Raw genomic sequence first — 22096 nt, 5'->3', positions numbered from 1 at the left:
TTATGTCACAGCTTTATATAACTTCAAGTACGCCAACCTTCGAGAAGCCCCCATCCGCTGAACTTTTTGATGACAATCTGTAAGGAGATGTACTTTGCTAACCATATTATACACCTGCAATCAAAATATTCTGCATTTGTGATATTATTTCATCATTATTCACCATCTCCCCCCCTTTAAATAGTTCCAGTATTTATGGTTGAGGGTAGATTTGCTCAATCAATATTGGTAACTATAAACAGTGTCAGTTGGTAGTGAGCAAACACACAATTGTGAGTAGCTCTTTTAAACCATTTTTCTGTTTTGAAATCAACAGCTTTTAGTACTGACACATATGTGTGATAAATATGTGAAATTTCCAAAGGCAAACACACAGAATCTTAATAATACGACTGCTGTCTCTGTTGTTGATAATCATTGCAATAAATTATAGCCTAATTCCAAAATATCCCAGGATTTAACTCAAAATAAATTGCAACTAATATAAGAAAAAAAGCATTCATCCTTTTCTTTAAAGTTCTCCAGAACTCAATAGTAACTAAACTATTGCTCTGTATATTTGAGTGATGTGAATCACTCCTGTTCATGGGAACAACACATCTATATTTGTCTGCCAATATTACCAAACATTTCCCTACACTGGGTGCATATATTAACAGAATCATAGAACTGTTGAGTTGGAAGGGACCCCAAGGTTCATCTAGTCCAGCCCCCTGCAATGCAGGAATCTCAACTAAAGCATCCATGACAGCTGGCCATCCAACTTCTGCTTAAAAACTACCAATGTAGGTGAGTCCACAACCTTCCAAGGGAGTCGGTTGCCCTGTTGAATAGTTTTTACCACCAGGAATTTCTTCCTGCTGTTTAGTCAGAATCTCCTTTCTTGTTCCTTGAAGCCATTGGTCTTTTTGAGACAAGTAGACATCTTTATAGAAAAAGAAAGGAGAAAATAAAAGAAAGAAAGAAAGAAAGAATAAAATAAGAGGGCTTCAGATTCTGTCTGTCAGTTGCATAAAAAGAAGTTGCAAAAGAGTTGCATGCCTCCATATTAAATAATGACAAATCTTTCCCTCTCTGCATGTATACAAGTCTCACATTGGCCCACACTCACATTGGTTCTTTAGCTTCAATTTCCACTTCTTGTAGTATTTGCTTTGTTTTTCCAGCCTGATCTCTTCCATTTCCATTTCTTCCATTCTTTTTTCACAAAGCATGCCAGGGATTTAATAGCTTTGTAACCTGGGGTCACTCCAAGTCTTCCAGAAATCTCTCCATGTCTCCATTTATAACCTCATTCATGTTTCCCAGAAACCCAGCTCTATCACTGAGCTGCATCATTTCTCATGCTTGTATTCTCCCAATTCATCAAGTGAGTCCTTCCAGCTCAACAGTTGCTCCTTGTAGCTTTGCCATAGTTTCAGCTCTCAGTCTTGCCAGTTCTTTGTTGTCAAAAGCCACTATCATTTTTTAAAATTTCCATTCATCTCTGGTTTAATTCAGTTCTGTGCAATTTCATATATCAATCTCATTTGCAGGTCAGTGACACAACTCTACCAGCACATTATGTCCTTTGTATTTGCTGTAGAGGAGATCAATGGAAATCCCCATATCTTACCCAATGTCACACTGGGCTGCCACATATTTAACAGCCATTTCACCGCAGGTTGGACTTATCATGCTTCAGTGGAACTCCTCTCTGGACAGGGCAGACTCACCCCCAACTACAATTGTGATGGTGAGAGCACTCCAGTAGCAGCCATTGGGGGACCAAACTCGGACTTATGTTTCCACATGTCAACTGTCCTGTCTATGTACAAGATGCCACAAGTAAGTTAGGTGTATAGACATTTGCTGGTGAGACATTTGTCCAAAACATTCTTACCCTGTTTGTTGAGGGAGGCTAGTGTTGGGCGATCTGCAGGTGAAGCTGCCCCGTCCCCCAGTCCTAGGGTGTTTTTTTGGGGAGGGTGATTACTCCTATCTCATCCTCAAAACATTCCATGCAAAACAGCTGCGATGTTGTATCCAGCCCCCGCCATGGCGAGCCAAACTGGAAGTCTCTGTTTCAACTTGTAAATGCCTGCTGAAAAGTTTTATATACCATCAGGTTTATGTAGGAAATGAAGAGTTCAATCTTTCTACCATAATTGTCTGATTTCTGAAGTTAACTCTTTTTTGTAGAGTTTTTACGGTATAGTTATTATGTCCAGTTGTTGGTCTGACGTAGTCAAAACAAAAATAAAAATAAAATTCCTTCCAGTAGCACCTTAGAGACCAACTAAGTTTGTCATAGGTATGAGCTTTAGTGTGCATGCACACTTCTTCAGATACACTGAAACAGAACATTATGTCCAGTTATTGTAAAATTCTTTGATGTTTTGTATGAATTGATTACACACACACACACACACACACACACACACACACACACACACACACACCTGCCTTGTATAATTAGAAGTCTAATTCTATTAACCTAATGGAATAATTTTTTTTTTGGGGGGGGGGCTTCTTGTCCATAAATGTTAATCAAAGAAAAAAAGCCCCCAGATATTTAGTTTTGTTGAAACTTGGTAGCATAATGTTGCAACACTTCCCTCTTTTTAAAATTATGATCTTTAGCTCATCTACGGCTCTTCTCCTGTGACCAATAGCAACACCCAAGGAGCTTTTCTCCACCAGATGTTCCCAAAGGGGTCTCATCAATATGATGGGATTCTGCAGCTCCTGTTGCATTTCAGATGGATATGGATTGGGGTGTTATCTTGTGAAGATGACACTGGAGAGATATTTGTACAAAATGTTCTTCCTATGTTTGCCGAGAGAGGTATTTGCATTGCTTTTAAAGAAACATTTCCTAAGCTAAAATTTTCCGACGATTTCTATGAAACACTTGAAGAAGGTACAAAAGTATTGGCTATTATTATGGAAAGCACTGCCAATGTTGTGGTTGTGAATGGTGAAATTCATACCATGATGGTAATGAGGGCAATGCCCGGCCTTCGAGGAGGTGATATACCAAAGGTCTGGATTATGACAGCCCAGATGGATTTCGCTTCGTGTTCACTTCTGAGATATTTGGACATACAAATCTTCCATGGAGCGCTAGCTTTTGCAGTTCACGCAAAGGAGATTCTTGGATTCCAGAAATTTCTTCATCTGAGAAATCCTAACTTGGAAGTTGAAGATGGCTTTATCAGAGACTTCTGGGAAGCAGCATTTGAATGTGTTTTCCCTCATCCATCTCTAGAGGAAGCACACAAGAAATGTTGTACTGGGGAGGAGAAGCTTGAGGACCTTCCTGGCTCTGTTTTTGAAATGAGGACAAGTAGCCACAGTTATGCCGTCTACAATGCTCTATATGCTCTTGCACATGCTCTGAATGCTATTCATCTCCACACAATAAAATACAGAGCAATGGTGGAAGAAGAGAAACGGGATTTCCTAAACCTACACTCCTGGCAGGTAATGAGAGAGTCCAACATAGGGTTGCCATATGTCCAAATTTTCCCAGACATATACAGAATTCTGCAGCGAGCAGCAGTAGTGTCTGGGCGGAAATTGGTCAAATGTCTGAGTAAATCAGTCAAATGTCAGCAGTGCCATTTTTGCTGATTTTCCATAAAAATAGCTCAAAAATGGTAGCTCTCCCCCTGCAATTTTGCCAAAAAAAGCTTAGCAACTTTGCTCCCAAAACAATTGTTCTGTCCAGATTTTAATCATTTGAAATATGGCAACCCTAAACTAATAGACTTTACCATATCTGTTAGTGTCTAGAAATTGTTTTATGTCATTTTATGTTATTTTGCATCCTATGGTGTTAACTGCTTTGAGAGTTGTGCAGGTGGGATAAAAATATTATAATAAATGCATATCGCTACTAAGACACGGAGGGCAGGAAGGTGTAACAGTTTCTTTTTTAAAATAATTCATATCATTTCCACTTTTTTGTATATCCTCTGATATTTAACTGTTTTGAGTGCTGTGATCTCAGTGGACAGGTTGAATAGAAGCTTGCATATCATTTTCCTAGTGGAAAAAAAAACCTTTCCAAAGAGCATTTCCATGAATCATTAATCAATTTGTTACACAATCAGTTTCTAATAAGTGCCTTATACAAAAATGACAAAGATTGACCTGCATAGTTTTTTAAAGAACAATGAACCATAGCCCTCACATGTGAAACGTAATCAGCTTCTTGTAAATGCAAATTGTTCAGCAAATCGTTATGAATTTCATTTTTTTAATGCTCCCTTTGATCTAGCTCCACAACATTCTGAGAAGAGTCTCTTTTAACAATAGTGTTGGGGAGAAAGTTTCCCTTGACCAAAATGGGGAATTAATTACGGGATTTGATATAATCAATTGGGTTGTGTTGCCAAATGTGTCCTTTATTAGAGTCAAAGTTGGAGCGATGGACACACAGGTTGCCCCCGAAGAAGGCTTCAGCTTGGATTATGATGCCATTGTGTGGCCCAACAGTTTCAACCAGGTAAAGTCCACTCCAGGGATTCTCCATTCATTTCCTCAATGGTCAATAAATGCTTCACTGGCTAAACCCTAAAACAGGTATCCCTCACAGTTAAATTAAATGTGCTGGGAGATCTGGGACCACAGCACCAATCTAGATCATCTTCCAAAGTAATAATTCCAACATTGATGAGGAACATAGCTGCCAAGTTTTCCCTTTTCTCATGAGGAAGCCTATTCAGCATAAGGGAAAATCCCTTAAAAAAAGGGATAACTTGGCAGCTATGATGAGGAATACATCAGGACCAAATGAGAGCTCAACCCATCTGACAGAGGGACAAGGATTTATTTTGATGAAAGCATTCAGGCAGCTTGGGGGCTATCCCTTCTTGATATTCAACGGGACTGAATACTGTATCTAGTATTGTCGTGGTTGCATTAAAAGGAACCCTCACTCAAAACTTCTGTTATTTTTCTTTACACCAACTGGTTTCTAAACTGCAGGTTTCTTGGATGGGCCAGTGAGGCATGAACTATCTAACTTGCATCTTCTCTCTCTGTCTTAAAAATAAACAGTCACAACCTGCTTCTCTGTGCAATCAGAACTGCCACTTTGGTTATAGTCGTGCCAAAAAGGAAGGGAAGCCGTCTTGCTGCTATGATTGTCTCCCATGTTCAGAAGGAAAGATTTCCAACAAGGAAGGTAAGAGGTGTTTTGGACAGTATTTATAGACTCCATCAGGTATGATCCAGTACATGCACACCAGAAACTAATTTCCCTGATTCTTAAATTGTACGGAGTTGGCTGATAGTATGCAGTTAAATACAGTCGTACCTCAGATCCCAAATGCCTTGTGACTCAAACATTTTGGCTCCCAGACACTCATAGCTGCCAAGTTTTCCCTTTTCTCGCGAGGAAGCCTATTCAGCATAAGGGAAAATCCCTGTAAAAAAGGGATAACTTGGCAGCTATGCAGACACTGCAAACCTGGAAGTGAGTGTTCCAGTTTACAAACGTTATTTGGAACCTGTCAGGGGATTGTTGCGGCTACTCTTGAGTAAAGACGCTCCAGTCCGCACTGTCTTTAAGAGTTTTATTGTGCATACTATTTACAGTGCAGAGATAACAGAAAACCTGATTGCCTAGTCTGATTCAGAACCCAGCAATGGCGCTGCCTGCTTTTCGACCAGCATAAAAGCCTGGGCACCCCAAAACGCCACCCCTTCGCCCTACGTGTTGGGCGCACGCCTCAATTCGGGCACCAGAAGGAGAGGTTTCCCCTCTTGCTGGCTGGGGCGACGCCTGGGCTCCGATGTCTCGCTGAATCCCTCATCCGCTGACCCTTGAGCAGAGCAGTGCCAGGGCTCTGACGCGTCTCTGAGCACTTCCTGCACGCTCTCTTCTCCATAGCATTTCCAGGGCTCAGACACCTCACTGAGCCCTCTCTCCAAACTGCTCCATTCCTCATTCTCTCCTCCTGAGTCGCTGCTTGTGCTGTCGCTGGACGAAGTGCTGGTCAGGATGACGGGGGGAGGCTCCCTGTAGGGAGTCCCCATGACAGAACCCAAACATACGACACGGCTTCCACGGCTTCCAGATGAGTGCAGGAAGCTCCTGCAGCCCATCGGAAGCCGCACCTTGGTTTTCGAACATTTCCGGAAATTGAACGGACTTCCAGAATAGATTCTGTTTGAGAACCAAGGTATGACTGTATTGCCATGGGTCACCCTGTGCCCCATCATTGGCCATACACAGAGGGTGCCAGCAAAGGAATGCCTCAGGAGAGGGCAAAAATCACCCAGAAGAGGGTTGCTCGGGGGAAGTGACAGCGAGGGCAGAGAGTGTCCCACCTCAGGTTGTCAGGATGAGGTGTATATGTGGAACTTGGAAGAGGGCAGCGGGGGGGGGGGCTGGGGGGCTGGGGAGTGAGCACAGGACTGGTGGAAGAATTGCCAGAGGGGTCTGATCCAAGAAAGAAGGGAGGCAAAACACCCCCTCCCCGCTGCTTCTGTCGCTTTAAGACCATAGGCAGGCAAGGAGGAAGGAACAATGTTATTTGCCTTGGAAGCTCAATTTATTTTTGTTTTCCAGACATGGATGACTGTTTTCAATGTCCACAAGATCATTACCCAAACGTTGCCCAGGATGGATGCCTTCCCAAGAAAATAACCTTCTTGACTTATGGAGAACCCTTGGGGATCAGTTTGGCCACCTTTGCCCTCTCCTTTTCTATCCTCACAGCTTGGGTGCTTTGGATCTTTGTTAAGCACCAGGACACTCCAATAGTCAAAGCCAACAACCGGAACCTCACCTACACTCTCCTCATCTCCCTCCTGATCTCCTTCCTTTGTGCTTTGCTATTCATTGGCCAACCTGAGAAGGTGACGTGCCTCATTCGACAAATTGCTTTCGGCATGATCTTCTCATTGGTAGTTTCTTGTATATTGGCCAAAACCACCCTTGTGACTCTCGCTTTCATGGCCACAAGACCAGGGTCTAAATATAGAACATGGGTTGGGGGGAAATTGTCCAATTCCATTATTCTTTCCTGCACCCTTACTCAATCTGCAATTTGTTGTGTGTGGTTGGCAACCTATCCCCCATTCCCAGATCTTGACATGCATTCAATGATGACAGAAATTTTACTGGAATGTAATGAAGGATCAACTGTCATGTTTTACTGTGTGCTGGGTTTCATGAGTTTACTGGCCTTTGGAAGTTTCATTGTGGCTTTCCTAGCCAGGAAGCTGCCTGACAGTTTCAATGAAGCCAAGTTTATCACTTTCAGCATGTTGGTGTTTTGCAGTGTTTGGTTGTCCTTTGTTCCAACCTACTTGAGCACCAAGGGGAAGTACATGGTGGCTGTGGAGGTCTTCTCCATCTTGGCGTCTGGTGCTGGCTTACTGGGCTGCATCTTTTCCCCCAAATGCTATGTCATTTTACTGAGGCCTGAGTTGAACAGAAGGCAGGTGTTAGTAAGAAGAGAAAATCAAAGAATCAGCTAGTCTCTTTAAATTCACCTCTAAATAAATCCCATTTGATTCAATAACATATACAGTGGTGCCTCGCTTAATGAATGCCCTGCTTAACTAAATTTCCGCTTAATGAAAGGATTTTTCGAGCAGAGGTTGCCTCGTTAGACGAATTAGTTTTATGAAAAATTTGTCTAGCGAATCGTGGTTTCCCATAGGAATGCATTGAAATTCAATTAATGCGTTCCTATGGGCAATTTTTTTTAAAAAAAAATTCAATGCATTCCTATGGGATTCGCTAGACGAATTTTTCGTTATAAGAAAAGACCCGTGGAACAAATTAAATTCGTCTAGCGAGGCACCACTGTAATTAGAAAACAGTCACCAATCAATTTGCTCAGTTGAGTAGGCACCATCTCTAATTCCAACTCTTCTCCCACTTCTGCCCTGGAGGCACAGTGTAGCTTGCTGTCACCTTGTAGATGTCATCTGATATGTTGGAATAATAATAATAATAATAATAATAATAATAATAATAATAATAAAGGTAAAGGTAAAGGGACCCCTGACCATTAGGTCCAGTCGTGACCGACTCTGGGGTTGCGCGCTCATCTCGCATTATTGGCCGAGGGAGCCGGCGTATAGCTTCCAGGTCATGTGGCCAGCATGACAAAGGCACTTCTGGCAAACCAGAGCAGCACATGGAAACGCCGTTTACCTTCCCGCCGTAGCGGTTCCTATTTATCTACTTGCATTTTGACATGCTTTCGAACTGCTAGGTTGGCAGGAGCTGGGATCAAGCAACGGGAGCTCACCCCGTCACAGGGATTCGAACCGCCGACCTTGTGTTCAGCAAGCCCTAGGCTCAGTGGTTTAACCACAGCGCCACCTGGGTCCCTAATAATAATAATAATATATTATTTATACCCCACCCATCTGGCCGGGTTCCCCCAGCCACTCTGGGCGGCTTCCAACAAAATATTAAAAAACAGAAATCCATCAACAGGGCTGCCTTGAGATGCCTTCTAAAGGTCTGGTAATTGTTGTTCTCTTTGACCTCTGGTGGGAGGGCATTCCACAGGGTGGGTGCCATGACCGAGAAGTCCCTCTGCCTGGTTCCCTGTAACTTGGCTTCTCGTAGCGAGGGAACCGGCAGAAGGCCCTCCATGCTGGATCTCAGTGTCCGGGCTGAATGATGGGGGTGGAAACGCTCCTTCAGGTATACAGGGCCGAGGCCGTTTAGGGCTTTAAAGGTCAACACCAACACTTTGAATTGTGCTCGGAAATGTACTGGGAGCCAGTGTAGATCTCTCAGGACCAGTGTTATGTGGTCCCGGTGGCAACTCCAAGTCACCAGTCCAGCTGCCGCATTCTGGATTAATTGCAGTTTCTGGGTCACCTTCAAAGGTAGCCCCACGTAGAGCGCATTGCAGTAATCCAAGCGGCCAGGAGATAACCAGAGCATGCACCACTCTGGAACCCAGGTAAACAAAATTCTCTTCTGCCTCAAGTGTGCGCTCGCCAATGCTGAGTGCTGGCAATGTCCTGACTCAGAATGTTATCCTTTGTTAAGCTAAACTCCTTGCAGGCTTGGGCAAAATGGTGGATGAGTCGCATAATGAGATGGAAAAAGTGTTGAAATACACTTTCATTAAGAAACCAGAAGCCTTTTTACTGGGAATAGTGGGGGAGGAAATTCCCCAAAATATTGTTTTTGTATGCCACAACTGCTGCGAGTTTACTAATTGCTAAGAATTGGGAGAGTCAAGATATACCAACGATGATGGACTTCATGCAACTTGCCAAGATGACTGGGAGACTCCTTGACAAGGGAGAAGAGACGGTGGAGGAAGACTGGAAAAAATTTAAATTATAATTGAAAAAATATTGTAATATTTAATATTGTCTAGGGATGCAATTATAGGTTTTTGGCATAGAAGTAAGATATAGATAAATATTCTTTTAAGAAGGTAATAGAACAGAAATCTGTTGAGGATATAAGTATTTCTTTTGAAACTGCCAAAGATGATCAGAAATGAAATTCAGATTGGGGCAGGGGGACTGGGAGAAGTCATTATGATGTTAAGAAGAAGTTATGAGAGCGTAAGAAGTATTTCTGTGTTACTCGTTTTTTTCATTTTCGTATGTTTGTGGTTTTTCCCCTTATAAAATGAATAAAAAGTATTTTTTTAAAATGGTTGATGAGTCTCTGTAGAACTTCCTTGGAGAATGTTGTCGAGGCTGTACCATCTGCAAACAACATCTCTCAGATAAGGACCTGCTACACTTTTGTCTTGCCGCAGAGACATGTCCGGTTGTACAGACCCCCATCGTGCCTTGAATGAAAGTACACACCGTCTTCAGCTGTGCTGAATTCATATGAGAGCATCAGGGATAAGAATATCTGGTCAGACCTCACCTGGAGTACTGTGTCCAGTTCTGGGCACCACAGTTCAAGAAGGATACTGACAAGCTGGAGCGTGTCCAGAAGAGGGCAACCAAAATGGTTAAAGTGGAAGAAGTGGAACAACTCCTAACAATTTCTCAGCTTCCTTCTTTTCTGGGCCCAAAATTGATCAAGTAATCTCATATGTTAATTATTTACACCCTAATGAGACAGAAATGTCAGCAGACTTCTGAAGCAGGAAAATACATATGGAAAAACGTTGATTACTCCAAAGCAGTTGAAGTTTTCTTTTGGACTTTGAAGTATTCCAACTGCATTTGGGGAGGAGGAATTTAATCCACTTTTATGAATCAATAGCACTTACTCATATTTGGTAGACTATGCTTTGGCTGAGATGTAACAGACATTGCTGTCTTGTTTGCCAAAGTTACAGGTAGGTAGCCGTGTTGGTCTGAGTCGAAACAAAATAAAAAAATTCCTTCAGTAGCACCTTAAAGACCAACAAAGTTTTTATTTTGGTATGAGCTTTTGTGTGCATCTGAAGAAGTGTGTATCTGATGAAGTGTTTTCCACTATGTCCTTTAAGGCTTATATTTGAATGTTTGGGTAGTTCTCAGTGGAGATTTAACTCCTCCTAAGACATAATATACTACACTGTCGGGTCACTGGTATATTCTGCCTGGATGTACAATTCATAAACTACGGCCTGAAATGATTCACTCCTTGATTTTGCATCACCATGCCTGTTTATGAAGTACTTTATTATGGTCATAGAGCAGCATAAGCAAAACATCTAAATGTTGTTGTTTAGTTGTTTAGTCGTGTCCGACTCTTCGTGACCCCATGGACCATAGCACGCCAGGCACTCCTGTCTTCCACTGCCTCCCGCAGTTTGGTCAAACTCATGTTGGTAGCTTTGAGAACACTGTCCAACCATCTTGTCCTCTGTCGTCCCCTTCTCCTAGTGCCCTCCATCTTTCCCAACATCAGGGTCTTTTCCAGGGAGTCTTCTCTTCTCATGAGGTGGCCAAAGTCTTGGAGCCTCAGCTTCAGGATCTGTCCTCCCAGTGAGCGCTCAGGGCTGATTTCCTTCAGAATGGAGAGGTTTGATCTTCTTGCAGTCCATGGGACTCTCAAGAGTCTCCTCCAGCACCATAATTCAAAAGCGATCAATTCTTCGGCGATCAGCCTTCTTTATGGTCCAGCTCTCAAAGACAACAGGCATATAAAACATCTAAATAAGTAGCATAACAGTATGACTCTATGCTAATAATTATTAAATAAATGGAAAAAAATGTATTTGGTATCCCTTTTTCTTTTTCAAAAATATTATTTTTAGGTCATCTATGGCTCTCATCCCCTAACAGACACCGACTTCCATGCAGCTTTCTTCTGCTACATGTTCCCAAACGGAGCTCATCAGTATGTCGGGATTCTCCGGTTGCTTCTGCATTTCACCTGGACGTGGACCGGGGTGCTTTCTCTGAGCGATGACAATGGAGAGAGATTTGTACAAAATGTTCTTCCCGTGTTTGCTGAGAGAGGCATCTGCTTTGATTTTATAGAAAGATTCCCCAAAGTCACCTTTTCTGGTGAGTTCATCGAAACAGTAGAGGAATCTTTTGAACTATGCCATATTATTGTGGGAAGTACAGCCAATGTTGTCATTGTGAATGGTGAAATTCATTCCATTATGGCACTAAGAGTGTTGCCCAATATTGCAGAAATCGAAGGGGTACCCGTGCAAGCCAGGGCAAAAGTTTGGATTATGACAGCCCAGATGGATTTCACATCCTTTCCCTTCCAACAAAGTTGGGATGTAAGTTTCCTGCACGGTGCTCTATCCTTTGCTGTTCACTCAAGGGATATTCCAGGGTTCCAGAAATTTATTCAGATGAGAAACCCTATCTCTGAAAAAGAAGACAGGTTCATCAAGGACTTCTGGGAAGTAGTATTTAATTGCTATTTGCCCCATCCTTCTTCCGACAAGAAAGACGGGGAATTCTGCACTGGGCAGGAAAAGCTTGAGAGTCTTCCTGACACTGTTTTTGAAATGAGCATGACATCCCACAGCTACAGTATCTACAATGCCGTCTATATTTTGGCACATGCATTGCACGCCATGCATTCCACCAAATTAAAATCCAGAGCAATAACTGGTGGAATAAGGTGGGAACTTATAGATCAACAGCTGTGGCAGGTAATGTTGTATTCCAGTGGTCTGAATGGTGTGGCGCATGCTTTGCAAGCCATGCATGCAACAAAACTCAAACGTAAAGTGATGAAGAGCGTCTTGAGATGGGAGGTTCTGGGTGAACCTATGTGGCATGTGAGGGACTAATCAGACTAATGCAGAAAGTGTATAATAACTGCAGGTGCATAAATAGGTTGATGGGCTGTCATGTGCTTCGTACAACCCTAGGGCTGAGCCCAAGGAAGAAGCACATTTCTTGAACACAGTGGGGAAAAGCCTATTCCCTTTCGATGATTTTGAGGGAGAAAATGAGAGGGGAGGGGAATTGATGAAATGTTACCAAGACTCTAGTGGGCTTGTCTGTTTTTAGTGATGCTCATTTTAGAGAAGTACTTCATACCATGCTGCCATAGCACTCCAGATTTCCTGGGATTATTCCAGGAAAGTGAAGAAACCCTGAGCATTCTGCACAAGGGCCAGTAGCAAAGTTCAATAAGAGGAGATGTGAAGAAGAGCCCTTCCAGGTTTGAGGCAAAAGTGCTTCCCAAGGTGCCCTAACGTCAACTTGGCTACTCCCCTCACACTTCTCTTTCTTTTGCTGCATTCCTCCCTTTTCCTTGCTAGGGCATTCTTGCTCTGGGATGCCATATCCACTTCCCCCTTTCAGAATCCTCAGCAGTTCCCTTCCCTTCCAGCATATGAAGCAGGGACCCTTCCCCCCTCCCTTTTAAGAGACATTGTAGTATAGCCAGGAATGCTGCCCAGAAAAGCAGAGGCCCATAATTCAGGCACCCCTGGCATCTCCATTGCTCCAGGGAAAGGGTGGTAGAGAAGGGGTGGGGTACTTCAGGCCCAGGGGCCAAATACAGTCCTCCAGACCCCGGGACTGATCCTAGGCTACACGCCACCCTCAGGACACCAATCTTCTTCCCAAACCATATACTTTCATGGGGATCCTTGAAGAAACCCTTCAAGAAACCATTAAAAGTTCACCAGGCTTGTATCTCTCTCTCACACACACAAAATGAGAAGAATAACAGCTGTACCCTTGGGCTCATACCCCACCTTCTACAAATGTTAGAAATGGTTCCTTTTTAAAAGAAAAAAGAAAAAAAGGAAGAAAGGAAGAAAGCTCCATTATGGGGTTTTCTTCAATGGATCCCCCAAGCTCACTGGCCCTGAACCACCTCCTCCCTGAGTATTTTTGCATGGCTAGAATGTGTCCTTGAACTGTGACGAGGCCATTTACTTGCCTTGGTGGTGTTTGGAGAGATGCTTGTGTAGAAAACTTTGATTTCTGTTTAGCTGAAAAGTTGCCTACTGTACAAAGGTGAGAAGCACAGCGATTGACTTGTCCGCTTTGGTCTCTATTCTCAACTATTTTTCCCTCCAGCCCCTCCCATATGGCCTCCCATATGGCCTCCCATAAAGTTGACTGTGAAAGGACTTTAAAATATCCCCTCCCCTGTTCTAGAGTGTACCTGGGTTACAGACTCCAGCACCAATGCTACTAATTACAGTGGTGCCTCGACTTACGAATTTAATCCGTTCTGAAGGCACCTTCGTAAGTCGAAAAATTTGTAAGTCAAAAAATGCCATTGGAAACACGATTTCCCATAGGAATGCATTGAAAACGGAAAAATTTGTAAATCGAAGCAACCCTATCTAAAAATTCGTAAGTCGAAAAATCCCTATCTAAAACCGCCACTTTTTTTTCCGGATGTCGAGACATTCATAAGCGCGCAGCCATTACCCCCATGCGCAAGTCGAAAAATTCGGTTGTCGAGTCGTTCGTAAGTCGAGGTACCACTGTATTGTGAACAGCCACAAGGGGGAAGATGTTAATAGAAAACACTGAAAAGTTATCTTTTTTTCTGGTGAAGAAAATATCAAAGATTTTCTGAGGGTGAGGGAAACTATGTTCAGGATTTTTTTTTACCTCAGCTTTAATGGTTTTTTGTTGTTGTTGTTTAGTCGTTTAGTCGTGTCCGACTCTTCGTGACCCCATGGACCATAGCACGCCAGGCACTCCTGTCTTGCACTGCCTCCCGCAGTTTGGTCAAACTCATGTTCGTAGCTTCGAGAACACTGTCCAACCATCTCGTCCTCTGTCGTCCCCTTCTCCTAGTGCCCTCAATCTTTCCCAACATCAGGGTCTTTTCCAAGGATTCTTCTCTTCTCATGAGGTGGCCAAAGTATTGGAGCCTCAGCTTCACGATCTGTCCTTCCAGGGAGCACTCAGGGCTGATTTCCTTAAGAATAGATAGGTTTGATCTTCTAGCAGTCCATGGGACTCTCAAGAGTCTCCTCCAGCACCATAATTCAAAAGCATCAATTCTTCGACGATCAGCCTTCTTTATGGTCCAGCTCTCACTTCCATACATCACTACTGGGAAAACCATAGCTTGGTTACAAGTAACTAAATACCACTAGGAAGACTACTGCTACAATAGAAATAATCCTTCACAAAGAATTCACATTTCTGAATGTGGTGCACTATCACCTGTTGTTTATTTGTATCTGTATGTACATTGTTTTTAATACTTTATTCTCCCCCATTTGGTTCAACCTGTTTCTAAGAACAACCTCGTTCAACAAGGCAAATAATAAATCCATATACAGCTTTTTAACAGGTCATGTACCAAAGTGTGAAAGATTATCACTCACTTGTAATATTTCACCGTTTTGTACATCCTTATTTATTGCTTTTCTCTCTGCACTGATTTAGCTTCACCACTTTCTGAGAAGTGTCTCGTTTAACAATAGTGTTAAAGAAGAAGTTTCCTTTGATCAAAATGGGGAACTGGTATCTGGATTTGATATTATCAACTGGGTCATATTCCCCAATGACTCCTTCCTTAGAGTCAAAGTTGGGAAAATAGACCCCCAGGCTTCCCCAGACAAGAGGTTCAACATTCACGACAACACAGTTGTGTGGCCCCGCAGGTTCAACCAAGTAAGGTCTACTGCAGGTTGTCTCCAGTTATTTATTCAGTGTTGAAAGATTGGTTTCTGGTTCAAACCCTGAAACAGCTGCCTGTCAGGGTTAAAATAGATATTGCAGGTGAGATCTGAGGCCATAGTCTCCCAAAACAGCTATGGACTTTGTAATAGAGGACCTATTGAAAATAACATGGTGCTTAAACCAGCACAATGGGAGGGAGAGTTCGTGTTAAAAAGTGTATAAGTTGGTGAGATAATCAGTTCCTTGATATCCATAAAAGCCTAAAAAATCAGTGAACTGGTACTTTTAAAAGGTAAAGGGATCCCTGACCATTAAGTCCAGTTGCGGCCGACTCTGGGGTTGCTGCACTCATCTCGGTTTACTGGCCAAGGGAGCTGACATTTCTCTGCAGACAGTTTTTCCAGGTCATGTGGCCAGCATGACTAAGCCGCTTTTGGCAAAACCAGAGCAGTGCATGGAAATGCCTTTTACCTTCCCTCCGGAGCGGTACCTATTTATCTACTTGCACTTTGACGTGCTTTCAAACTGCTAGGTTGGCAGGAGCTGGGACCGAGCAACGGGAGCTCACCCTGTTGTGGGGATTCGAACCGCCGACCTTCTGATCATCAAGCACCACCCGCGTCCCCTGAATTAGTACTTTACTAAGACATTAAAAAGGAAATCCAACCACAATGATTTCCAAAGCTATGAAAAATGTAAAGGCAGTACAATTCCATAGTCCATAGTCAACATGATTTTCTCGCTGCGCCAGCTGCAGAAGTGGAGAGAGAGAGAGAGAGAGAGAGAGAGAGAGAGAGAGAGAGAGAGAGGGAGGGAGAGGGAGAGAGAGAGAGAGAATTCCCCATGTTTCACTCTCTTTAGCTAACCAAGTCCCAAATTTCACAGGAATTACCGGTAGTGATGGCTGGTGATCATTACAATTGGAAGGGCAGTATATGAAGCTAGGACCAATGACAGGCTCCTTGGAGACCAGATTTGGAGCCCCCTCCTCTCACACAGATGCACTACAGTGGCCTGTCTGGGGCACCAGGACACCCCAGCTACAAGGAGGTGGGTTATGGGGAGATGTGGGGATAGCACATAAAAATAAATTGTACAAGACATGAATGTGCTGACAAAGTAGCTAACTTGAAGCAAGGAACATTGGCAAGGTGGTATCAAGGGCAGATAATTGTGTTTCACATCTCAATTTGATCTAAATAAATAAGACAATGGACCGTGCTTTGAGACAGTCAATGCATATTCCAACATCTTCGTCATAAATGAAACGCAAGCGTAGTGTTGCCAGACATTCCACAACTAGAATTGGCTGTGGTGCATAAAGAATTCTCTCTGGAAACAATATGATTTTGCTATACCAGAATTAAGTAGGGGGCAGCTAATCAGGATAAATAATTAAAGAACTGACATTACTTTCTAGAGATATTAAATGTGCCTGTAATTTAACCCCATTGTATTGAGCTGCATGTAGCGAGAAATTAGTTATATTCCATTCCTGGTTGCTGTATCTGATGGATCAAGATTGTTTGAGATAGTCCTGCAATTCAGAATGTGGTGTTTCACAACCAATTCAGATAACAATAATATGCTGTTACAAGATGAGCCCCAGCCTGAACCTGGAAGATAATGCTCTGCCCATTGCTCTTCATATTTAACATATCCCTCCTTGCTGATATCCTTTTGGTCAATCTGCATAGCAAACTAGCTTCTGAAACAGGAGGAATGTAATTTATTTTGTTGTGGAAGTCTTCTGCAGCTGTAGTGCCCTCATCCTTAAAGAATGGTGACAAATGAATTATTCTGAACATGGCTGCAAGATTCCATTTCATGCTGGGGATTCTGGGAATACATGAGTGGCTGCGCCTTATAGATGCTGCCTATGTGAACTGCGGAAGCTGGCCAGTCCTCCCTTGTCATTGCAGTAAATTATAGCCAAAGAAGGAACCAAATGGGACATTTGGGAGAAAACTCCACCATTCTTGATATCTCTCAATGGTTTAAAGCAGGGGTAGGCAACCTAAGGCCCATGGGCCCAATCGTCTTTTGAATCCGGCCCGTGAACAGTCCAGGAATCAGCGTGTTTTTACATGAGTAGAATGTGTCCTTTTATTTAACATGCATCTCTGGGTTATTTGTGGGACCTGCCCAGTGTTTTTACATGAGTAGAATGTATGCTTCTATTTAAAATGCATCTCTGGGTTATTTGTGGGGCATAGGAATTTGTTCATATTTTTCCCCAAAATATAGTCCGGCCCCCCACATGGTCTGAGGGACGGTGGAGCGGCCCACAGCTGAAAAAGGTTGCTGACCCCTGGTTTAAAGCTCTAGAAGGCAAGTCCTGTGTCTCCCGCCCCCCCCCCCCTAGAATTCTGCACCGAGCTTGTGAAAAGACATGTTAAAAGATGAGCTCTTACTGGAAACTGAGCAGTAAATATTTAGCATTTGGAAACTGAATGTATCTGAGCAAATCACAGTGAATCCATTAGTGCTGCTGTTTTAAAAAATAGCCCATTTTTCAACACAAGGAATTCCAAAACAGTACAATGACTCAATTTAAAAAGTACATCCATCATCATGTTATAAGGTTTATTTATTTATTAGGTTTATTTAAAATGATATGTTTATTTACACATATATACAACCCATAGCTGCCAAGTTATCCCTTTTTTAAAGGGATTTTCCATTATGCTGAATAGGCTTCCTCACGAGAAAAGGGAAAACTTGGCAGCTATGATACAACCTGAGCTTACAATGCAGGGCTGTCCTGGCCCTCCCCTGCCAAATTAAGTTAACTCTTAATTGACAAGAAACCCAATAGTTAACGCTTAATAACAAGGAAAACACTTTCAGCAGTTTGCACAGTGCTCCGGATACACACACACACACACACACACACACACACACACCTAGCCTCTAGGCAGCTGTCCACAGGTCTAGGCCCTGTGGAGCAGTTCCAGCAAGAGGGAGACCCTACTTTCTGCAGCTGATATACCCTCCCTTGATGGGTTGTGCACCCGATACCTGAGACTTCTCCTGCATGGAAGTCACTACTGCTCTTCCTCCTTCAAGCCCATCCTGGTTCTAGAAGATAGCAGGGGGGGGGGAGGTAGGGAGTCTGCTGGCCCATCTTTTGGCTGAACACCCTCTTCTTCTTCCACCACTTCCGCCATGCCTTCCTCCATCTTGGGCTGCCCTGACTTTCCCCACCCTCCTAGGCTCCTCCTTTGCAGGCAGCGCCAAACCTCATCAATCACTGGTTCCTGGGTGACTCTCGTGGTCCTCTTCTCTCCCCCCCCACTCTTCAGAGTCCTGCCATTCCCTGACAAGGGGTTCACAGCACCAACACCCCAAACTGGTCTTCTTCTACCATATCCACAGCCTTGGATTCAAACAGAAATCAAACACCACACACTGACTCTTTCTCCAGCTTTCTGCTTTCATCATAGTCCCAAAACCTCAATTCTGTCTTTTCTTCATTGAGGGAGGGGCCCCACCCATTTCCCATATCACACCAAGCCCCAGAATCCTTTGTTCTCTTAATAGCCCATCATCCAGGCATTCACCTCATAGCAGTGACCAGAGGAGAAAGGACCTCCCCGAATCCCAACCTTGCAAGGCTGCTGGAAGGGGAGTGGCGATGTGGGAGGGTGCAGGAGGTGTGTGTCCTTCTATCCCAGCCTCGCCTTAGGTGGCAAGGGGCATGTGGCTGTTGCACCCGTCTCGCACCACCCTCCCCAAATCCAAGCCTTGCAAGGCCACTCGGGGAGGGCAGTGGGGGGGGCGCATGGAAACTTTGTGCCCTTCTATCTCAGCCTTGCAAGGCTCAGATCCGGAGACAGTGGTGCAAGGAGGGTGCAATAGGCATGCCGTTCAGGGCTGGTGTCACTCCAGCAGAAGTGGGGGGTTGGTGGGTGCAGTGGGCTCCATTTGTCCTGCCCCCGGCACAGGCGTGCGCACACACACACCAGGTGGTGTGGAGGCATGCTCCGCCACTAACGCACACACTCCGTCACCTCGACAGGCTCTCAAATCTCCTGACTCTGTCCAGTCTTTGGAGCGGGGGGGGGGGGAGGATAGCTTTTTGCATTGTCAATTGCTCTTACTACCCCAGTGCTCTTCACTAGCCCAGCAAGGATGGTTTCCATAAGCCAGGGGTGGCCACCTCCCAAGAGACTGTGATCTACTCATAGAGTTGAAAACTGGCAGTGATCTACCCCATTTGGGGGGGGGGTTTCAGGTCAAAGTTGCTGAGCTTTTCTTAGGGGAGCCAAAGTTGTTGAGCTTCTTTGGGGGGAGCCAGTGATCTACCACAGACACCCAGTGATCTACCTGTTGGACATGCCTGCCATAAGCTAACTCAGGGCTTTCTTACCTAGCACATTTCTGCAACTTGTGTTTTCCTTTCATATCCCAAATATTATCTATATACTACTGTTTAATAACTTCTACCATTCACACTTTGGTAGCCCATTTTAGGATTTTTATATATCCTCTGCTGCTCCAGCAGCAGCAAATATGTCTGTTGGTTTTCACACAGTGAGTCTGAGTTACAGCGTGAGAGAGGAGAGATGTTATCTCTTCCTGACCATGTGATGTTCTGTTTCTGTACTTTTTCGTTTCTGCTTCTCAATGGAGTAAGAAGCAATATGCCTAGCTTTGTTCTGTTGGAGTTTGGTGAGCAGAGAAACAGAGAATGGACTGTGTAATTAGCCTTACAATAAAGTAGCTTTAGTACTACTTTTTGGCTTCTTCATTCCTGCTGGAATATGCATGGATCATGAGTGTTCTTCTCAGAGGAGGAGGATCCCATATTTGTCCGTCCTCTGGACTGCTTCGGTAGATCTATGACAATACACTGGGAATACCCTCTCTTGCAATGCTGAAGGGGGCTATCTTCCCATGATATTGTAACTGATATCGAATGATTAAGTTCCAAATCACAAAGAGGAAGCTACAAACAAATGCATGCAGATTTCTTTATTTTATATATCCAAAGAGACAAGGTTGCAAAAAACATGTAAGAGAAATATATATATACTTCAAACTAAAATAAAACACAGTTTTTAGGAAATAAAAAACAATAGAACACCTAAAACAAATTTAGAATCAATTGTAGAATCTCCATTCACTCATTCCCCATTCAACATGGAAAAACAAACAAACTTGGGTATTTTGAGCTGGCAGCTGTGGCCACATAGCCCCTAAATGAGCTCAAATTTAATGATGAAGCATAATACCTAATCAGGCTTGCATTCATTCTAATTATGGGAATAAATATAAAACCTGAAAAACACAGCTCCTCATGCACCTATAATTATCAGTGATTGAATACTTCCCAGACTTCCCAGACTCCCAGTGCAAGAAATTGTTCATGCCTGTAATGATGATGACAATTAAATATTCTGTTCCTTAAAATGGAACAGAATGGCAGCTAATTGTAGCTATAGTTGGAAAATAGGAATTAAGAATTTTAATCATTTATCCTTATTAGCTGTCCCCTAGTGTTCAACTCAGGCCTAACCACAATGATATAGCATTTTGGTAAAAAGATACAAATCAGTAACCCCGCACTGGAAGCTAAGATGGAGAAGATCTCCACGGCTACCATGTATTTCCCCTTGGTGCTCTGGTAGGTGGGAACAAAGGACAGCCAAACACTGCAAAACAGAAGCATGCTGAAGGTGATAAACTTGGCTTCATTAAAACTGTCAGGTAATTTCCTGGCTAGGAAAGCCACCGTGAAGCTGACAATGGCTAGGAAGCCCATAAAGCCCAAGACACAGTAAAACATAATAACTGAACCCTCTTTACATTCCAGAACAATTTCTTCAGTCATTGAGTGCATGTCAAAATACAAGAATGGGGGAGAGGTTGCCAGCCACACAGTGCAAATAGTGGTTTGAATAAGGGAGCACAAGAGAACAATGGAAAAGGCCAGTTTGTTCCCTATCCACTTCCTCATCCTGGACCCAGGCTTGGTGGCCGTGAAAGCCATGATCACAGTGATGGTTTTGGCCAACACCCAAGAAACTGCCATTGAGAAGATAATGCCAAATGCAGGTTGCCGAAAGAGGCACGATCTCTTCTCAGGCTGACCAATGAATAGGAATACACAAAGGAAGCAGAGCAGGAGGGAGATGAGGAGACCGTAGGTGAGGCTCCGGTTGTTGGCTTTGACGATGGGAGTGTCCTGGTGCTTAATGAAGACTCCAAGCACCAGAGCTGTGAGGAAAGAGAAGGAAAGAGCAAAAATGGCCAAACTGGTCCCCAAAGGTTCGTCATAAGACAAGAAACTTAAATATTTCGGAATGCATAAATCCTGGCCACGATTTGGATATTGATCTTCTTGACATTGAATGCAGTCATCCATGTCTGTAAAAAAGAAAAAAAAGCTTCTTATACATGGTAGCCCCGTATATGGGGCAGTATTACGAATTGGTTTTAAATAGTAGGACTAAAAGAAACTGTGAAATAGGAGTGGGAAAGAAATCTGAATGATGGGATGGAGGGAAGTCAAAGCTCGGCAGAGCAAAATGAACTAAAATAGGTGAATAGAAGACAAAATGTTTGTTGTTGTAGTTGTTGTTGTTCTTTAGTCGTTTAGTCGTGTCCGACTCTTCGTGACCCCATGGACCAGAGCACACCAGGCACTCCTGTCTTCCACTGCCTCCTGCAGTTTGGTCAAACTCATGTTCGTAGCTTCAAGAACACTGTCCAACCATCTCGTCCTCTGTCGTCCCCTTCTCCTAGTGCCCTCCATCTTTCCCAACATCAGGGTCTTTTCCAGGGAGTCTTCTCTTCTCATGAGGTGGCCAAAGTATTGGAGCCTCAGCTTCAGGATCTGTCCTTCCAGTGAGCACTCAGGGCTGATTTCCTTCAGAATGGATAGGTTTGATATTCTTGCAGTCAATGGGACTCTGTTATTTGTTGTTGTTGTTGTTGTTGTTATTGTTATTGTTATTTTGTTATTGTTTGATGTTGTTAATTTGGAAAGTTAATAAAATTATCTTTTAAAAATAAATAAATAATCCCTTAAAATTCAAAAGTGCTCTATGAGGGCTGATATTTGAAAGCTAAATTCATGACT

The 22096-nt window shown here is 43.4% G+C and overlaps 4 protein-coding genes across 4 annotated transcripts; 3 read left to right on the top strand and 1 right to left on the bottom strand.

Annotated features, from left to right (window-relative positions):
• Nucleotides 1–2: 2 nt before the first annotated feature.
• Nucleotides 3–4995, top strand: LOC118077995 (vomeronasal type-2 receptor 26-like). Its single transcript, XM_088659952.1, has 5 exons — nt 3–79; nt 1536–1827; nt 2623–3465; nt 4265–4492; nt 4975–4995. The coding sequence occupies exons 1-5, from the start codon at nt 3–5 to the stop codon at nt 4993–4995; spliced, it is 1461 nt and encodes a 486-aa protein (XP_088516078.1).
• A 63-nt stretch (nt 4996–5058) lies between these two features.
• On the top strand, nt 5059–7476 carry LOC148683224 (vomeronasal type-2 receptor 26-like). Its single transcript, XM_088659951.1, has 2 exons — nt 5059–5173; nt 6563–7476. The coding sequence occupies exon 2, from the start codon at nt 6565–6567 to the stop codon at nt 7474–7476; it is 912 nt and encodes a 303-aa protein (XP_088516077.1). The 5' UTR covers nt 5059–5173; nt 6563–6564.
• Nucleotides 7477–9042: 1566 nt separating this feature from the next.
• On the top strand, nt 9043–15045 carry LOC118077996 (extracellular calcium-sensing receptor-like). Its single transcript, XM_088659950.1, has 3 exons — nt 9043–9126; nt 11190–12050; nt 14773–15045. The coding sequence occupies exons 1-3, from the start codon at nt 9043–9045 to the stop codon at nt 15043–15045; spliced, it is 1218 nt and encodes a 405-aa protein (XP_088516076.1).
• A 5434-nt stretch (nt 15046–20479) lies between these two features.
• Nucleotides 20480–21381, bottom strand: LOC148683223 (vomeronasal type-2 receptor 26-like). The gene has a single exon (XM_088659948.1). The coding sequence runs from the start codon at nt 21377–21379 to the stop codon at nt 20480–20482; it is 900 nt and encodes a 299-aa protein (XP_088516074.1). The 5' UTR covers nt 21380–21381.
• Nucleotides 21382–22096: the final 715 nt, after the last annotated feature.

The sequence above is a fragment of the Zootoca vivipara genome, chromosome 16, assembly GCF_965207765.1.
Source record: "Zootoca vivipara chromosome 16, rZooViv2.hap1.1, whole genome shotgun sequence".
Classification (NCBI taxonomy): Eukaryota; Metazoa; Chordata; class Lepidosauria; order Squamata; family Lacertidae; genus Zootoca; species Zootoca vivipara.
The sequence above is the reverse complement of the archived record's forward strand: the minus strand, read 5'-3'. Positions and strand labels throughout refer to the sequence as shown.

Bases quoted from the DNA above. Each gene is read 5' to 3' on its own strand.
- LOC118077995 (XM_088659952.1), top strand. From the start codon at position 3: ATGTCACAGCTTTATATAACTTCAAGTACGCCAACCTTCGAGAAGCCC. The intron at 3,466-4,264 runs GTAATGAGAGAG...CCTTTGATCTAG, and splicing joins TAAACCTACACTCCTGGCAG to CTCCACAACATTCTGAGAAG. The intron at 4,493-4,974 runs GTAAAGTCCACT...TCTAAACTGCAG, and splicing joins GGCCCAACAGTTTCAACCAG to GTTTCTTGGATGGGCCAGTG.
- LOC148683224 (XM_088659951.1), top strand. From the start codon at position 6,565: ATGGATGACTGTTTTCAATGTCCACAAGATCATTACCCAAACGTTGCC.
- LOC118077996 (XM_088659950.1), top strand. From the start codon at position 9,043: ATGGTGGATGAGTCGCATAATGAGATGGAAAAAGTGTTGAAATACACT. The intron at 9,127-11,189 runs GTGGGGGAGGAA...TATTATTTTTAG, and splicing joins AAGCCTTTTTACTGGGAATA to GTCATCTATGGCTCTCATCC. The intron at 12,051-14,772 runs GTAATGTTGTAT...GCACTGATTTAG, and splicing joins TAGATCAACAGCTGTGGCAG to CTTCACCACTTTCTGAGAAG.
- LOC148683223 (XM_088659948.1), bottom strand. From the start codon at position 21,379: ATGGATGACTGCATTCAATGTCAAGAAGATCAATATCCAAATCGTGGC.